Source organism: Eulemur rufifrons, chromosome 28 (genome assembly GCF_041146395.1).
Source record: "Eulemur rufifrons isolate Redbay chromosome 28, OSU_ERuf_1, whole genome shotgun sequence".
Classification (NCBI taxonomy): domain Eukaryota; kingdom Metazoa; phylum Chordata; class Mammalia; order Primates; family Lemuridae; genus Eulemur; species Eulemur rufifrons.
The window spans coordinates 65,522,062-65,540,880 of record NC_091010.1 but is presented as its reverse complement, the minus strand read 5'-3'; the positions used below and the strand labels follow the sequence as shown (position 1 = coordinate 65,540,880).

General features: G+C 36.6%; 1 protein-coding gene across 3 annotated transcripts in view; it reads right to left on the bottom strand.

Moving 5' to 3' along the window:
* ZRANB1 (zinc finger RANBP2-type containing 1) overlaps positions 1-18,819 on the bottom strand; it is a 63,729-nt gene that overhangs the window by 32,332 nt on the left and 12,578 nt on the right. Inside the window, exons 1-2 of one of the 3 annotated variants that reach the window (XM_069460342.1) lie at positions 10,220-10,377; positions 7,403-8,253 (exon numbers count right to left, since the gene is read on the bottom strand). In XM_069460342.1, the coding sequence (XP_069316443.1) occupies positions 7,403-8,253; positions 10,220-10,260 (892 nt within the window). In that variant the 5' untranslated portion in view covers positions 10,261-10,377. Of the gene's footprint in view, positions 1-7,402; positions 8,254-8,346; positions 8,404-10,219; positions 10,378-18,819 lie in introns of those variants that run through there. The other 2 variants (XM_069460345.1, XM_069460343.1) reach the window with 2 other exon arrangements.

Below are 18,819 nucleotides of genomic sequence, written 5' to 3'. Positions count from 1 at the left end.
GCTTCCTCTCTAAACTCCCAGAAGATGATCTCTAAAAAGGACATATTTGAACATGGATCTGCAACTGAGCTACCAACACAGAAGTAATGATAACTGCAAAGCAATTCCATAGGGCAGGAAAGATTCTAAAGATGGAAAATAGATTGTCCAAGCAAACTGAAAATAGGCCAACATGAGCAATAGAAACAGAAAAAATACTACAGAAAAGCCACAAAAAAAAATCAAGTTCAAATTTATTTATAATGAAATGCTGTAAAATATTAGTAAGTTGACAGATTACCCTGGGACACAGCAATCAGCTTCACGTAGACATACTTATTTTGCTGACTTCAAAAAAGGCAGGACTGAAAATATAACTATTCACAGCATCAGACATTATTCAAAAGCTCCAGTAACAGTATTCCTTTCAACCATATCTAGCAGAAACAAACATCTTTACCATCTTTGCCTAGAAAAAGAAAACAACATGGCTACTTGACATGCAGGAAGTCAGCCTCTTCCAACCTCAACTTCTTTCATTATTAACAATGGCTCTTAACCCCTCTAGGAACTGGTGAAGGTTAAGTTTCTGAAATTATCAAATTAAGATACGTGTTTAAAAAAAAAAAAAAACCTATTTGCATTAATTTCCTATTGCCACTCTAATAAATTACTACAAATTTTTGTCTTAAAATTCAGGAGGTCAGACATTCTGCAAAGGCCTTACTGAGCCAAAATCAAGGTGCTGGCAGGGCTGTGCTCTGTCACAAGGCCTGGGGGAGTCTTGAATTTTCTGAGAGGCTGCCCAAATTCCTTAGCTCAGGGCCCTGCATCTCTCAGCTCTCTGCTTCTCCATCTTCACATCTCCTCCTCTGACCCTCACTCTCGTCTCCCTCATCCACTCTTGTGATTACACTGTTCACCGGGATAACCCCTCCATCGCAGGATCCTTAATTTAATCATGTCTGCGAAATCCCTTTTGCCATGTAAAGTGGCATGTTCATAGATACTGGGGATTTAGGACACAGACGTGGGGCGGGGGGTGTCACAGTAGACATTATCCTGTCTGCTACACTATTCAAAGCAGTCATGTAAATCATAAAAAGTCCAAAGAAGAAGGAGAGAGAGATGAACCTATAAGGAAGTACTGGACAAGTAAAAAAATTAGGCGCTGTAACTTACCTCATTAATAGTGTGTTTTTCAAAATACCTAATGTTTTATTCCTTCAGGTAAGTCATTGATAAACTATCTCTGTGTGAAGCATATCAATAATTGTTAAAGCTAAGGAGTACTGAACTAAAGAATAGAAGCCTCTTCTATTTTTTTCATCACAATAATTTGTATGCCCCAAGTGTCCTCTAAAGTTAAAAAGTTAGCCCAAATACGTCTTAAATGGGTAAAATCATCACTGTGTCCATTGTAGGGATTTCCTTTTTTGTTTTGACATGGTAATTTCCTTGGTATAAATTACCATCCAATCATTCCGGTTCAAAGCAATATAATCTCTCAAAAACTAATCTAAATGACTTTTTCTTCAAAGTTAATGTAATTTTGTTTAGATTATTGTACAACACCCTTTTCATTTGACCAGACATGTACTTCAAAACTAGGAATAATAAAAAATAAAATAGAAGATTACATTTAGCAACAGTTTTGTTTTTCCACAGAAAAATAACACTAATGTAACCTTAATGGTTTACTTCCCTGAAGAAAACTTTAGATTGTCAAATTCCAAATGTCCATCCATATACACAATCCTTAATACCAATACCAGAATACACTGAAAAGAATATTTTTAAATGTAATAGGCCTACACATTGCTAATTTTCGTTAAAATGAACAAAGAGCATTAGTGAAACCAAATGGACATGTTTAATACCATCATCCAGGTTTTAGATATTTCTACAGTTATGCCTGGCACTCTAGCATGGACAGGTATCATATGATACAGTACACAGGTTTCTAGCAAGGGGGCCAAATACAATTGGCATCAATATGGAAAATGCCTTAAATACTGATTAAATATAATTATGAGAAAAAGGAATATATTAGATCAAACAATATTTTTGCAGACAACTTGACAGAAAAGGTTAATGCCAATATATTTTCTATGTTTTTAAAATCATCACAATTTTTAAACATGTCAAAATTTTGAAAGTATGACAAATTTTGCTCAGGAAATACCAAGATTACAATCCTCATGATCCCGTTTCAGCCTGCTACTTGATAAATGTCCACCCATAAATACATTCTTGATACCAATACCCATGTCAGTGATTCTCAACACGAGAAACCAGTCCACACTGCAGGTCGCCCCAAACCTTTGGAGCACCAGGAGGGTTTACTGATTCACACATTCTCTACAGTGAAAGTTGCTCACACCACTACTACTGGGTATGGGGCAACTGAACATTTCAGCATAAAAATTCCAGTTTCAACATGTACTTATTATATAAGTTTGATTCTTTTTCCCCAATACCTTCAACACCCCCACCAAATCTCAACTCCTTCCCATCTTCATTAGCAGGAGTACTGGACAAGCTAAACATAAGATACAGCTAGTGTTTAAGAAGCAAGACAAAATGTCAATTAGGAAGCAATAGGTCCAATGACAAATGAATAAAACATTTTCAAGTAAAAATTATATTTGATAGAACTCTAGGTATAGTAAACACAAAGAATTATTTTTTTTTAAATCAAATGTTGCCATCAGTAAAAGGAGGAAGATGAAGAAATTAAAGATAAAGAAACCTGACTCCAGACTTTTCACAGCCTTAGACTGCCCCTCAACCCTCTCCAATAGGACCCTACCATATCTACTACTCTCTGTCTGCCCCTTACAACCAGCGAGAAGCAGAGTTGGCTCCACTGGATCAAGCCCCAAATTGTGTGTAAGGTGAAAAAAACAGAAAGCTAAGAAGACAGCAAAGAATCTAGAAATTCAGGATAGGAGTAGAATAAAGGTCTGTTTGCCCAAACCCCAGTTTCCTATTTAAAAATGTATGAGTGCCTAGGTAGCAGGTGCTGTCCTAGGTACTAAGATGCAGCTGTGAACAAAACAGATAAAATTCCTGGCCCTCAAGAAGCTTAAATTCTAGGGAAGAGAGAGACAAGTAATAAACAAGATGACTAAGTATATTAGAAGGTGATACAGTTATGAAGAAAATTGAAGCTGGAGACGGGCTAAGGGACAGGGATAAAACTTTACATACAGCAGTCAGGGAGGGACTCACTGAGAAGGCAACATTTGAGAAACAAACTGTAGGAGGTAATTTAGCAAATTCTGCAATCAGGAGAGAGCAACCCAGGCAGAAGAAACAGCAAGTACAAAGGCCTGAGGCTTGCTTATAGAAAAGTGGCTGGAGTGAAATGGAGAATGTGGAGAGCAGATGATAAGTTCAGAGGTAAAAAATACACAGTTGACCTTTGAAATCTTGGAGGATATCTGCACATAACTTTTGATTCTCCCAAAAACTTAACTACTGGTAGCCTATCATTGACCAGAAGCCTTACCGATAACATAAACAATTAACACACATTTTGTACATTATATGTACTATACACTGCACTCTTACAATAAACTACAGAAAAGAAAATATTACTAAAAAAATCATGAGGAAAAGAAAATATATTTACTATGCATTAAGCGGGAGTGGATTAGCATAGCAGTTTTCATCCTCATCATCTTTACAGTGAGGAGGAAGAGGAAGAGAAGGGGTTGGTCTTCCTGTCTCAGAGGTGGCAGAAAATCAGCATGTAAGTGGACCCACACAGTTCAAACCTGAGTTGTTGAAGGGTGAACTACATATGGGGGGAGCGGAGAGTGCAGGACACAAAGCGCATAAATGGCATTTTTGAGGGACTCTGGCTTTTACTCCAAGTGACACAGGCAATCACTAGAAGGTTCTGAGCTGAGTTTTTTTTAAAAACAGTAGCACCTATGCTGAGAGCAGATTATAAGGGAGGGCTAGGGGAAGGAGAGGATCAGGTTTGGACCAGGGTGGTGAGACGCAGTCAGATTGGATATATTCTGAAGGTAGAGCCAACAGGAGCTTCTGACAAACAGGAGAATCAAGAATAACCAAGGCTTTTAGCACAAGTAACAGAACAATGAATTTGCCATCAACCAAGATGGGAGACTATTAGAGAGTAGATGTGAGGGAGACATCAGTTCGGTTTTAGCCTGAGTTTGAAAGGAATTTGAGTAGACACTCAAGGGGAAATGTTGAACAGGCAGCTGGACATATGAATCTAGGATTCAGGAATACAAGTTATAGCACAGATTTAATTTGGTGTTCTTATCTGGCCCTGTGTCTTTTCAACGGATCAATCGGAGTCACAAATTGAAATGCAGTTTCACAGGACAATTGATTCAATACAATAGCAGAACAAAAGCAGGTAGTGCCGCCCTGTTCTGTAGGTAGCTTTCTGTCCACCCAGTGGGAAAGGCATGGTGAGTGCTGATGCAACATTCCTAAAAACATCTGGCACCAACTGCAGACATTCCGGAGACAACTGCATATTTAAATTCATACCCTTGCCTTTACTACCCTGACTCCCACCCCCAGGTTCCACTTTTACTGATGTCAGCTTTTGGCACTGCCACCCTCTCACCACATAAGATAATTTGACTTATGTGAAACTTACACCCAACAGTCATGTAAAGATGTTTACTCAATACTATTGATGCTTCAGTTTACTTTTCATTCTCAACAAATGAATCTTCCTCATTTCTATTTTATCTGCTACAAAGTTGACCCATGGTTGAAAATTTTTTCCAATTTTAAATAGGAAAGGCTCACACTTTATACTCAGTATACATTTTATGTTTAGTGTACATACTTTGAAGATGATTTTTAAAAACACTTAGCATCAACATACCGTAATATATCATCTGGGGAACATCAGACAGGCAGAAAAGGGGAAATAAAGATTAATTTTCAGGGTGTACATGCTTCTGTTAGTGTTACTGCTTAAGTTTTTGTTTTTTAACCAAACACAATGTAAAAAAGTTCTTAACATATTTCAGTGATATTTACAAATCAGAATACAGCTGCCCAAGAGACAAGTCCGTAGCCTTTTGTGTAACAGTTCAGAATCATATTGCGCAGTTAACATTCAAAAATCTTTGCTAATAGGAAAGACATACTCCACTTTACCAAGAACCAAATACAATCAACCCTTGGCCCTAAAAATCCAGAAACTTTGGGGTGGGAATAGTAAATTAATGAAGCCAAGACCAAATGTGACATTGACCCTGCTTGTAGAAGTTTTTGTTTCACCTTTAAAATGAACTCACAACTACTAAAATGCAAAGAGGTACAAGGATGGTTAATCCAAAGAACTAAGGATATGTAGAAAGAAAGAAAGAAAAGGCAGGACCAAGAAGAAATAACAGCCATAAAGACAAACATGTTGATTGGTCTACCTGTGTGTTTCAAGGAGAGAAAATATTTCAAAGCAGGAGTTCTTGTCCTAGGATCCAGTGACTTGAAGAAACAGTGAACCCCGGATTCCTAAACGATTCTATGACCTCGAAGGAAGTTAAGAATGGAAGCAATAAAGTTTAGCTTAGTTCATTTCCATCTGTAAACCTACATGTACTATAACACCACCTTGTAGTAAAAGTACATGACAGGTAACAGTACGATATTACTTGCATAAAATAATTTTAAGAGCGCTCCAAAACCATACAAGTAATTAAAAGACAATCATGCCTAACACAAAAGCTCATATGATGTAAGATTCCATTTATATAAAATATCCAGAATTGGTGGGTACCAGGGGTTGAGGAGGGTGGTAACTGCTTAAGGGTTACAAGGTTTCCTCTTAGGGTGATGAAAATATTTTAGAACTAGACACAGGTGGTAGTTGCACAACACTGTGAATGCCCTAAATGCCAATGAGTTGTTCACTTTCAAAATGGTGAATCTGATGTCATATGAATTTGATCTCAATTAAAAAACTGATAATAAAGAACTTTTGTATCTCCTGTTTAAATTGTTTAAAAAAAAAATGTTGCCCACCAATTTGCGGGGGAAAAAAATCAGTGGGATAAAATGGGACAACACAGACAGAAGATGGCTCAGTATGTTTTCATTCCTAGTCCTCAGGACAGGAGAAAACTGGAACTAACAGTCACTAAGTGCCTACTATGTCTGGAGTTCAGAAGGGTTCATCTGCTGGGATATTCTTTTTTGCCAGGACAAAACTAAAAGAAAAAATTCAGATTTCTTGAAATTTCTTCTTAGGACTTGCACATTCCTATAGCTATGTCCTACATATTCTTGGGGCTATATCCAGAGTGATAAATAAAAAATTAGTACTGGGGGTAAAAATACAGCTAAGCCATGCTTAAGGCTTAGCTATTGTCCAACAATAGCTTAACAATAGTTTAACCTTAACAATCACTCAAAATTTCCTTTACAAAACTGAATGTCAAAGTAAACACCCCATCCAAATAATTTAAATAATAAAATTCAAACATCTAATCTACTCAGATTTCAAAAGTACTAAAGTCTCAAGTCACTGCTTTTGTGAATTATATCACAATTAACTCACAAGGTCAATAATTGCAAAAAAATCCTGCTCTCACATGCCTCTGCCCTTTAACAGCTCTGAGCTGGGACCAATATTCAAATTTTCCTTAGTAAAGCACTAAAAAAACAATACATACAAATCATAATTTGAAATATGGAATCAGCTGGCTACATGTAATCAGTTGCATAAAGTTTGCAAATATTTACTACATGACATTTGTGTTAAATTAACATCAGTATTTTCAAGGTCAACATTATGTCTGTTCAACTTCTTGGAGTCACACATTTTTGTGATATTTTTAACATCTGACTAAAGCTTCTATCATCACAAGATGCTCACACTGTTTACAAACACTCAGAAACAGCAGCTGGTGTTCCTCAGTCACATCTTGTCACAATAAATAGAGTAGCAGTTTTAAACTCCAGGTATGTATTTATCACTGAAATGTAAAAACTTTGCTTTAACTTAAAAGTTTTTTTCCCTTAATGATGAAGAGACATGTACACAATTAAATGAAGGCAATTTAGTACAAAGTTATGACAAGATCAGAAACACAGAGATTCTTAAACATGCATACTTGAGAGTACAGTTATCATGCTGAATGAACTAAATGTTAAATAATGTTGATTCTGTTTATATCTCTTTCTTTCTTTTTCCTTAAGATGGAGTGGCCCTATGGCACCCAAGCTGGAATGCAGTGCCTAACCCCAGGCAAAATTATCCAGCACTGCAGCCTTGAACTCCAGGCCTCAAGAGATCCTTCTGCCTTAGCCTCCCAAGTAGCTGGAACTACAGGCGCACGTTGTTGAGCCCAGTTCTTTTCATGTCATTTTTAATACCTTTTCCCTTTCCATTCAAAAAATGCAGAAAATAGAAACTTACCCACACAAGCATTGAGGAATAGCCAATCAGTCTTTTTCATCCTGTTTTTAATTTGCTTTAGTTTTTTGAAGTCCACTTCAAGTTCCTCCTTGCTGCCAACAGCACCAGCCAATTCAATCCTCTGAAAATCCATTTTCACTTCAGAGTCCCGTTTTGTAGTAGGAGGCGATCTCCTTTGGCTATTACCACTACTGCAACTTCCTCTCCATCGAGCTCTGTCTTGCTCATTTATTATTGAAGAAGCCTCTTCAGTCTCTGCCAACTCTATTGCTTCAATATTATTAGGTCTGGGATGATCACAAACAACACATTTTTTAGCCTTGGCCCAGTTTTCATATGTGCAAATAGAACAAGTCCAGTGCTGGGTCCTTGTATTCAGTTTGTTTCTATCATTGTATTCCTCACAAGGATCAACAGAAAAAGCAACTGGTCTTGAGCCAGATCCTGAGGATTGAGGAGATTCTGTGGGACTCCTGGTCCTACGTTGGGATAAGCACTGGGTACATCTGATTGCTCTTGGCCAGTTCAAATATGTACACATATGGCATGACCATTTATTTGCATTTTCCACACTATATGAAGATTTAACTCGTGGTCTTGCACTGGAGTCTGGACATATCAAGGGACTACTTCCTCCTTCAGTGCTGGAAGGATCCCAATCTCTACCAACATCACTTGAACCACTTTTAAATGGATCTTCTGTAATAATTGTTCCACTAGGTCTTTGGGCACGACACATAGTACACTTGATTGCAGATGGCCAGTTTTCATACGTACAATATTCACAAGCCCACTTAATTCCACGTTCTGACATTGTGCACTTCTTGAAGTGAGTTATGTCAGGCAGGAAGCTATAAATAATTAGGACATGGTTATTAAAATAATAACTACATAATTACACCTCCAAATATATGCCCAAAAAATAAACATACCCTTCAACTTACAAAATATAAATTTCTCAAAAGATGCGTGTTAAGATTTCATATTGAATTATCCCAATTTTCTTTTCTGATTTCCATAGCGACACTGGGGATAAATTCCACCAAAAAAAAAAACAACATACTTAGACCTCAGAATTTAATAAAATTGTACTCTGGAATGCAAAAGAGATAGGCAGAAGATAAAGGGAGGTTTGCTATGAAAAGGAAGGAGACTAAAATAGGGAAGCGACTAATAGGAATGTTTAATTTCAGCCAGGCCATCATCATCAATGTAGAAAGGTAACCCATAGTTAAAAGACCCAAAGAGAGGAAAACACCACAAATCAAATAATACCTTAAACACATAACCCTTTTCAAATTATGAACAACACAGAGTATGATTCATGAATTCAGAAGATCAAAGTCAATTCTATAATATTTGCTAAGGGACAAAAGCAGCTTAAAAGTGCTAATTATCCACTGCTATTAATTAGCACAGGTAGAAAAGAAGGATGTTGTTAAGTAATAGTTACAATTAACAAAGTAACACTGTAAAACAGAGATAGTTCCCTGATACTCAGTATCCTCAAAATCTAGTTCTATCTGGAGCACAAAAAGAAAACGATATATTATCTATACTTGGGGAAATCAAATTGAGAGAACATCGCTACAGTAACTACTAGCATAGTCATTCCAATATAATTTTTTTTTTCTTTTTTGGAGACAGGATCTCACTATGTTACCCAGGCTAGAGTGCAGTTGCATCATCATAACTCACTGCAACCTCCAACTCCTGGGCTCAGGCTATCTGCCTGTCTCAGCCTCCCAAGTAGCTGGGACTACAGGTGTGCACCACCATACCTGGCTAATTTTTCTGTTTTTTTTTAGAGACAGGGTCTCACTACATTGCCCAGGCTGGTCTCCAACTCCGGGCCTCAAGCAATCCTCCCACCCAGGCCTCCCAAAGTGCTAGAATTACAGGTTCGAGCCACCAGGCCCAGCCCATCCAACGTAATTTTCAATGTTCATATTCAAATTATTTAAAATTTTGAATATTTAAAATACACTCAAAATTGAATTCGTATTAAAAATATATTCAAGGCCGGGCGCGGTGGCTCACGCCTGTAATCCTAGCACTCTGGGAGGCCGAGGCGGGTGGATCGCTCGAGGTCAGGAGTTCAAGACCAGCCTGAACAAGAGTGAGACCCCATCTCTACAAAAATAGAAAGAAATTATATGGACAACTAAAATATATATATACAAAAAATTAGCCGGGCATGGTGGCGCATGCCTGTAGTCCCAGCTACTCGGGAGGCCGAGGCAGTAGGATCGCTTAAGCCCAGGAGTTTGAGGTTGCTGTGAGCTAGACTGACGCCACGGCACTCACTCTAGCCTGGGCAACAGAGTGAGACTCTGTCTCAAAAAAAAAAAAAATATATATATATTCACTATTTTAAAAGTCCTAGGATTCAAGGGTGGGCTTACTAACACTACCACTATAATGAAAACTTTATTATTTAATGAAAACGAATTCATAAATGAAGCAACACACAGCAAATTTAATAATGATTTTTTTTAATGCCTTGATTTTAGACACTGGCCACTAAAGCCAACCTCTCCATTTTCTTAAATCCTTTCTCAAGTCAAATAATATCTTCCCACCATTTATATTTAACCAGGAAAGAAAAAGAAATCCTAGACAGTATAGAAACTTTTTCCTCTCTTTCTTAGGGACTTTTCCTGAATCTGAAAAGCTAAATTTTTCACTTTGGAAGTGCACTGTATTTTGTTCCTGCCTGCTAAGTCCACACCCCATTTATAGTGTGAACTCCAGAAGACAACAAATTTACTATAAGAAAGGCTACTATTTAATAGCTAAAATAAAATTCACACTTACTAAGATTTTAGTTTCCATGCTATAACTTCCACTTTGCACATGGTTAGAATAAAAGTACGATTTATAAATCAGACCAAAGACAAGATTCAGTCTTCATGCTGGCTCAGATTCTGACTTCCTCAGGAGATACTGCAAAACGTGATAAGTGGTTCTGTCTGTGAATAGCTATTCCTGTAAAGGAGACCAAAACTGGATTTCACTTGAAGTCTGCTACTTTATTAAAAAATATTTTTTAAAAAAAGCTTTATTTTAATCAATTCTCTATTTTAATCCTATTCATTTATTTTAATAACAGACTACCATGTTTAGAATTTTAAGTTAACACAGCAATAAAATTAGCTACTTGATTGGGCTGGTCAGCCAAATTAAACATGGGAAAGACATTTCTCTATATAACCTTACACATGTACATGTGTGCAAGCATGCTAATATTATCATTAATATTAACTTGGCAGTGCTGTGTCAATTCCTACCTGTATTACTGAAAGGGGGAGAGGTGGTGTAACCCATGTAAGTAGAAAAAGAAAAAAAAATTGCTTATGTTTAGCTATGAAGCCTCCTTCAGCAACTGTTTTTTTCCTAACCCAAGTAATTTAAATTTATCTTGCTTGGATTTTTAAATTTAGTTTCCACAAACTTATTATACACAATCTGAGAGTAATCCAAAAGTGTACTAAAGGACAGGGAGCTACAATCACATAAGCATCCATAAAGTGGAAAATAGAGATTTAATGATAATTGTCATATTCATTAGGCAGCTTCTTCCCTTAGTTTCTCAGGAATGAAATATAAATAAAATTACTTGCTCATGCTATTGGAAACTAAAATGAGCATGTAGAAACTTATCACAACAAGAATAACTGGCATATGCAAGGCATAGTGGCTCGGGCCTGTAATCCTAGCACTTTGGGAGGCCGAGGCAGGAGAATTGCTTAAGCCCAGAAGTTCAAGACCAGCCTGAGCAAGAGTGAGATCGCATGTCTACAAAAAAAAAACAGAAAATTCAGCCAGGCACAGTGAAGCGTGTCTATAGTCCCGGCTACTCAGGAGGCTGAGGAAGGAGGATCACTTGAGTCCAGGAGTTTGAGATTGCAGTGAGCTATAATGATGCTACTGCACTCTAGCCTGGGCAACAAAGCAAGACCCTTTTTCAACCAAAAAAAAAAAAAAGAATAAATGCCATAATGAACATATATCCAGGGCAACTATAATTTCAATATTTTATTTAAAATATTCACATTCAAAAATCCATGGTTTCTTTGGTAAGTTTTACTATCTTTGTAGGCTAAACTAAACAGCCTATGACCTTCCATTATCTTAGCTAATCTTCATGGAACCAATGCACTAGCAGAATGTATTTAAATGTTCATTCAGGCCGACAAAAAAGAAAACAAAAAAATCGCCATAAAAAATAATCACTGTCACGTAGGCCTGATAAAATAATGGACAAGTAGCTGCCTAATTAGCCTACCCCTTCGAAAAATCCAGGTAACTAAGCAATACCAAAACCAAACTCAAGAGTTTTAAAGAACTGCATTATATTAGATAGTGATATACAGTATCATCTATGGGGAATTGAAACTTTGCAGGAATGTTGTTTTTTAGTAACTGAAAGCTAAAATTCATTGGAGAGGATTATCTGAGAGAGCCATTTATATCTGTGATAATCAGTAAATTGAATGAAAGAGTAAGGATAACATCAGCTCAACTATGTGATTTTGCAGTATTGAGAAGAAATTAACACTGAGTACACACTGAGTATAGTTTTCTTCCACACGTCAAAACATCCCAAAAGATACAGAAAATTATTTCCAGTGTAACCAGCTCTAAAAGTAAACACTGCACCCTGAAATAAAACTGTTACCAAATCATTTTAAGTGAATATGTATTCACATGCCCAAGTAAATTTAATTGACAAGTTTAATTCCACATGTAACACAGATTTCCAAATTCTGCCCAAGGAATCATATTTCAATTAATTGGTACAATAAAGCCACAATAAAATCTGTATAATCTGGACCTTCTTTAAGGAAAACTGGACACAACTGCTACTCTCAAAACAAATATTCCTTGAATTAAATGCAATACCAATAGTTCTCACCCTGTGGACCATGAAGTCCAGAAATCCATTTGTGTATCAAGTTCTACCTGTAGAATGAACAATGTCTCCAAATATGTCAATCATTTTCCAGTATTAAATTCATAACTGCTTTTAATTATATACTTCCCAATTCAAATAATAATAAAAGAGCAAAAGTATTATGGTAAATGTATTAAGGGCCGGGGAGGAAAGGGGATAATAACTGAATTTTTTATGTTGTCATGTTTAATATTTGTGAAGCATTACTAAATACTGAACAAGAATTACATCTATAAATCTGTCAGTATAAAAAAAGAAAAAAGAATATCTATATTGAAATCGATTCCTCAAAATTACAGCTACAGTACAAATTCCACCACTTACTAAAAATACATATGAAAGAGACCTAGAAAAACTAAAGAAGTAAAATAATTCTCAAGTGCAAACTCCTTAAGAAACAAACTGAGATAAGCTCAGTTGCCAGTAGTTTCAAATGAGGAGGTTATGCAAGGGAAAGACTAACAGCAGTCTCAAGAGGTTTTTATTAGCTTTATCAATATAAATATTTATTAGTTTATTAATATAAATCCTTATTAATATAAATCTTTGAATATTTACAAATGCTCAGAGAGGATCTTAGGGGAATATAGAAGAAAGCTAAAACTAAAAAGAATATTCCGAGCAGGCTGAATTTTCAAGTTAATTTGGAATTGTAAAACTTTTGTAAATGAAAAAATTAAAAGTACTACCTAACTCTTAAGCCAAAAATCTCAGTCATTTCCTCTTTTCTCATCAGTATCTTCCCACCTCACTGTCTTCCTCACAATAGTCAACAGGAAAAACAACCAGTCTAGAGCAGGATCCTTAAGATTGATGATACAATGAACCCTCTATCTACAAATCTGACCTCATTTCAGGGCTCCAACAGCTTATCAAACCCTCCATTAAACCCCTTATCTTCCTCTCACAGCAAACTCCTATCCTCACTTCTCCAATTTCCATTAGTGACACCATTATTGCACCTAGCAGTGAAACTCAGAATCACCTTGAATTTGGCCTTCTCCCCATGGATTCTTCCCAGTGGTTTCTATCCAATCAGTTATTTTCTTCCTATTCTCACTAGCATCAATCCTTTTTCAGTAACAGCCTTCTAAGCATCTTCCCTTTCTAAATCCACCCAGCTGGCTGTTACCATAACAATCCTTTTTCTGAGGCTCTTCTGCAACAGCATGAACTCTCAATTCATTCTTGTCTTACACACACACCCACATACTTGCTCCCAAACATACCACATACACCTCTGCCTGACGCATGTGTCATCACTCCCCAATAATATACACAGGAAGGCACTGTCTTAGATACACAAGCATAACACACACATACAGACACATACACACACACACACACACACACACTCATGATGAATTCTATCCATCCTTTAAGGCTCAGTTCAAGTGTCAGCTCCTTCATAAAGTTTTCAAATAACTCCAAGTACACTCCAAGCAACAATACCTTTACTGATATTTGGTACTTACTATATTTCCTCTTGGGGCTAGTTTCTGGAACGTTAATTCATATGTTTTTCCTATGTCAATTCCTCCCTTTTTTTTTTTTTTTTTTCTTTTTTTTTTCTGGGAAGACTCTACGGATCTAGCTCCCTTCAAATTTCAATCAGGTAGCCAGGCTTTCAAAAAACCTTGGCTTAGGGATTCTAGTGGCACGGAATGTAGACCAGCATGCTGTGTTTAGTAAAACCCAAGAGGAGACCACATTTAGTGACCTGAAAAAACAAAGGAGTGGAGCTTTTGAGCAGTCTCAGAAGAAATTCTAGAGAGGATGAAATCAACTCCATGATACCAACTGCAGAGGTGGCAAGTCCTCAGTAAAAAGTGTCTTCTAGATGCAACTAGGTGCCAAGCCATAGGCACTGGGGGCCCCCAACTGGTGGCAGAGCCACAGAACCTAAGGCGGAGAACCTGTGGAGAGCAATGAAAGACAATACCGTAACCAGTACAGGCAAAACCAGAACCATATGACACCAAACCTTCCAATAACATGTTGCCCCCCTCTACCCAGGGCAACAGAGTAAGACTCTGTAATTAATTCATTAGTTAATCAATACCTGCAAAGGTAACCCAGGCTTTATTGGCACTATGCCCTCATTAACTGTGGCAATTACCCTTACAACGGCAACTAGTACATCTAACTTCATTCCAACCAAACCTAGGTCCTTGAAATACAACAAACAATTTAAAGTTTACATTTTAATCTGTCAAGGCTACATTAATTACGAAAAACTGTAATTAAAAAAGTAACAATTCTACTTTTTTTTTCTTTTAAAACACCAGACAAGGCTGGATGCAGTAGCTCAGGCTTGAATCCCAGCACTTTGGAAGACAGAGGCAGGAGAAATGCCTAAAGCCAAGATTTTTTTTTTTTTTTTTTTTTTTTTTTGAGACAGCGTCTTACTCTGTTGCAGGCAAGTGAGTGCCAGCGGCATCAGCCGCTAGCTCACAGCAACCTCAAACTCCTGGGCTCAAACGATCCTCCTGCCTCAGCCTCCCCAGTGGCTCGGACCACAGGCACGCACTACCATGCCTGGCTAATTTTTTCTACTTTTAGTAGAGACAGGGGGTCTCACTCTTGCTCAGGCTGGGCTGGAAGTCCTGAGCTCAAACTATCCTTCTGCCTTGATCTCCCAGAATGCTAGGATTACAGGGGTGAGCCACTGCCTGGGCAACACAGAGCTTCACCTCTACCAAAAAAACAAAAAAACAATTAGCAATCCATTGATTAGAATGAAAGAAGATCTAGAAGATATAAAGCTAACTTACAGCTGTGTAAAATCGAGCATAAAACAATATTAATGTTCTTTCTGTTCACCTACATTCTAGTCATTTCAGGAGGAATTCTACCTCTTTACATACCAACTTCCTCTATTTAAACACTATGGTTCCTAGAGAGCAACAAGAAAGGGAGGCAGCATAATATATGTAGGTCTTGAGCTTTAATAGAACCCATCTTAGCACAGTTCCTTTACACAGTTTCAGAGACATCACAGGTCAATCATGTACCTCAAATTATAATCCCAAACAAAATAAAGTAACAACCTAGGACAACACTTTTCCAAAGGTATAGCATGCACTCAGAAATGTGGAAAGATATAACTAGATAAAACATGTAATTGTGCTCAGGGAACCTGCAATCTAATTATATGGAAGAATATGGTTTTCTTAAACGTGTGAAAGTGGAACAATTAAATCCAAGAATGCATATCAACTTAGCATTTAAAAAACATTAAAACAAGTTTTGCAAGAACTATGAAAATGCTACCTCATTCAGAATTTAATTTCTTTCATTATCCTACCCATTCTCTGTTCACACTGTTAACAGATCAGTCCCAATTTACAAAGTACCCATAGGAACTATGGGTCATTACTGTATCTAGCCCACTAAAGGCCATCTTTTTATCAAATGATATGGGTGTTATCTGTGTGATAAAGAGGTGCAGAAACTTGGAACTTTTAGATAATCAGTAAGTAACAATATTAAAGAAAAAAAAAAGCTGCAAAAAGCAGGCAGCAGGCAGAACCAAATGGACAAAACACCAACTCAGACCTACCAAACATATCTTATTCCCAATCCCTCGACTCTATTCAAATTCTTTGTTATTTTGCCTAAATTCCAATCCACAAAAAAATATTTTCATTAAAGCAGTTATTTTATAAATAGAAGTTATTTATAAATGTTATTTATTAATAACGTGAAGTCATTGAATTAGATTACTTTCTTCAGAATTCCTAGTGTGATGAGTAAGGGGAAAATACGATACAGATTTTGTGTTTTGGGTTTTTACTGCAGGGACCGGGAGAATGTGTAGGTAAGACTTTAACACAGGGCAGCCTGAGAAGGAATATCAAAGACAGCAACAAACTCAAGGCACTGCTTACCCAAATCATTAGAGGTGGGTGAATATCTAAGCCAACTTTGTCTGTTTCATAATTTTTTGAGAGTCAGCCTTGGCCAACTAAGAAAAGAAAACAGTTAACAGCTAAAACTTGCTAAGCAGTTACTATGTGCTAGATATTGTTTTAAGAGCTTTACATATATTAATTTAATCCTCAGACCCTTATGAGACAGGCACTATTATTACCCCCAATTTTAAAGAATGGAAACAGGCATAAAGAAGTTGCATAACTTGCCTCAAGTCACAAGCTACTAAGTGGCAGGGCCACAATCTGAATCCAGGCATTCTGGATCCAAAGTCTGCACTGTCCACACTATGTAATAAGTACATATCTATACTGAAGCTCATAGTTACCCATTCCCTCTATCCAGAATTTGGAGTATTAATAAACTGCATAAGGTTCTTACTGAGCAGTCTCTCCTAGGTGACTACTGACAAGCAATACCTAAATAAGCAAATGTAAACAAACAAAAAATAACACATTTTGCTCATCGTTTAGTTTTCTAAATTACACACAATCTGCCCGAAGCCTATCAAAATTGAGAACTACTATAAAATGTCTAAAAAGTTGAGCAAGTAAGCAGGACCTAGAAAAGTTATTTATAAAACAAAACACACTAAATTTAGCATCTAAATTTGAGTGAAAAAAGACAACTTGGGAGTAATCATTATGCTTTTAGACTATCAACTACCATCAGAGTGTTTTTTGTTTTGAAGGTAATCACTGAGGAAGAATTCATTATCAATAGAAGTCAGCCTGACTTTTTAAAAAACTAATACGTATACCAATCAAGATTATTAAATAAACCATGGTATGTCAATTAAATAAGAATAGAAAAGACTTCCATTTTCACTTCGCAACTAAAAAAGAAGTCTGCCTAAATGACATGTATATGAATTACAGGACCTATACATGATCCTGTTTTAAAGGAAGGCAAAGAATGATTCTGAGATAGTAAGCAAATTATATTTATCTCTTACAGCCTCAATTTTCTCATCTGCAAAAATTGAGGAATTTTTTAAGTTGATCTCCAGAATCTCCACCCCATGTACTGAACCCGAATTAGCAATCTCTCATTCTTCTACATAAAGACTCATCTTAAAATCTTTATTGAATCTACTTTGCAAATAACCTGTTTCCAAAGATAATTTTTAAAAATTTAACTTTTTCCTGTTTCAATCATGACAAATTCTGATAGTTAAGCCAAAATTTTATTTACTAATATTAAATAAATTTTTATTAATATTAAATTAAGGGGCCAGGCACAGTGGTTCACACCTATAATCCTAGCACTTTGGGAGGCGGAGGCAGGAGGATCGCTTAAGGCCAGGAGTTCAAGACCAGCCTGGGCAATAGCGAGACCCCATCTCCACAAAAAATTTAAAAAAGAAAAAAACAAAATTAGCCAGGTGTGGTGGCATGCACCTGTAGTCCCAGATACTTGGAAGGCATGAACAGGAAGATGAGCTGAGCCCAGGAGTTTGAGGTTGCAGTGGGCTGTGATGACTCCACTGCACTCTAGCCCAGGCAACAGAGTAAGACCTTGTCTCAAAAAAAGATTAATTAAATTAAGGATCACATAATAGATCTAAGCAATACCAAGAACCTAATTTTCAAATAAAGTTATCATACATGCACTCAGAACTGTGCAAAGATATAAATGGATAAAACGTATCCCTGTGCTCAGAGAACCTGCAGTCTAATCAGATGCACACACACCATACCACCTATAAATTATCTGCACCAAACAATAATAGCTATCAAATCTGCATATGATCAAGGCTCTAAATCTAACTACCAGTTTACAGGATACAGGTAAACTGATACCAGGGTGAATGCAATCATCAAATTCATACGTGCGTGTGTGTGTGTGTGTGTGTGTGTGTGAGAGAGAGAGAGAGAGAGAGAGAGAGAAAACAAAGGAACAAGGAAAATCTGAACACTGATGTTATGAAATTAATAACATTTTAAGGTATAATAGCAGTATGGTACCTATGTTCTTTAAAAAAGTCCTTTTCTCTTAAGAGACAGACACTGAAATACTCAGTTTTATAAGATGTCTGGAATTTCCTTTAAAATAATCCACTGGGAGAAAGTAGGAGGAATATAAATGAAACAAGATCAGCCATGTGTTGATAACTCCATAATGGATACATGAAGATTCCTTCTCCTAGTCTCTCTATATGTACATATATTTTGAAATTTTTCATAATAAAAAGTTTTTAAAATATAACAGCAAGGTAACAAATGTTATTCTAAACTGAGAATTAAGACTTAGATTGCCAATGCCAGAAAAGCAACAGGAAGCAGTATACTGTATATTAAGACAGTGCTACTAAAAATATGATCCAAGAACCTGTGATAATTCACAAAGTGTTTACTGGTCTATAGAGAAATTGAAAGTTAGCATTTAAAAACTTTTGTAGCAATTTTACAGAATAATTTTATGACTACTGAATCTAGTAATAAAACATTTGGGTGTGTGCTTGAGAAGCAATGTTAAAACATTTGTAAAAACTTAAGAGTAGCTTCTTTCTACAATTTGCAGATAT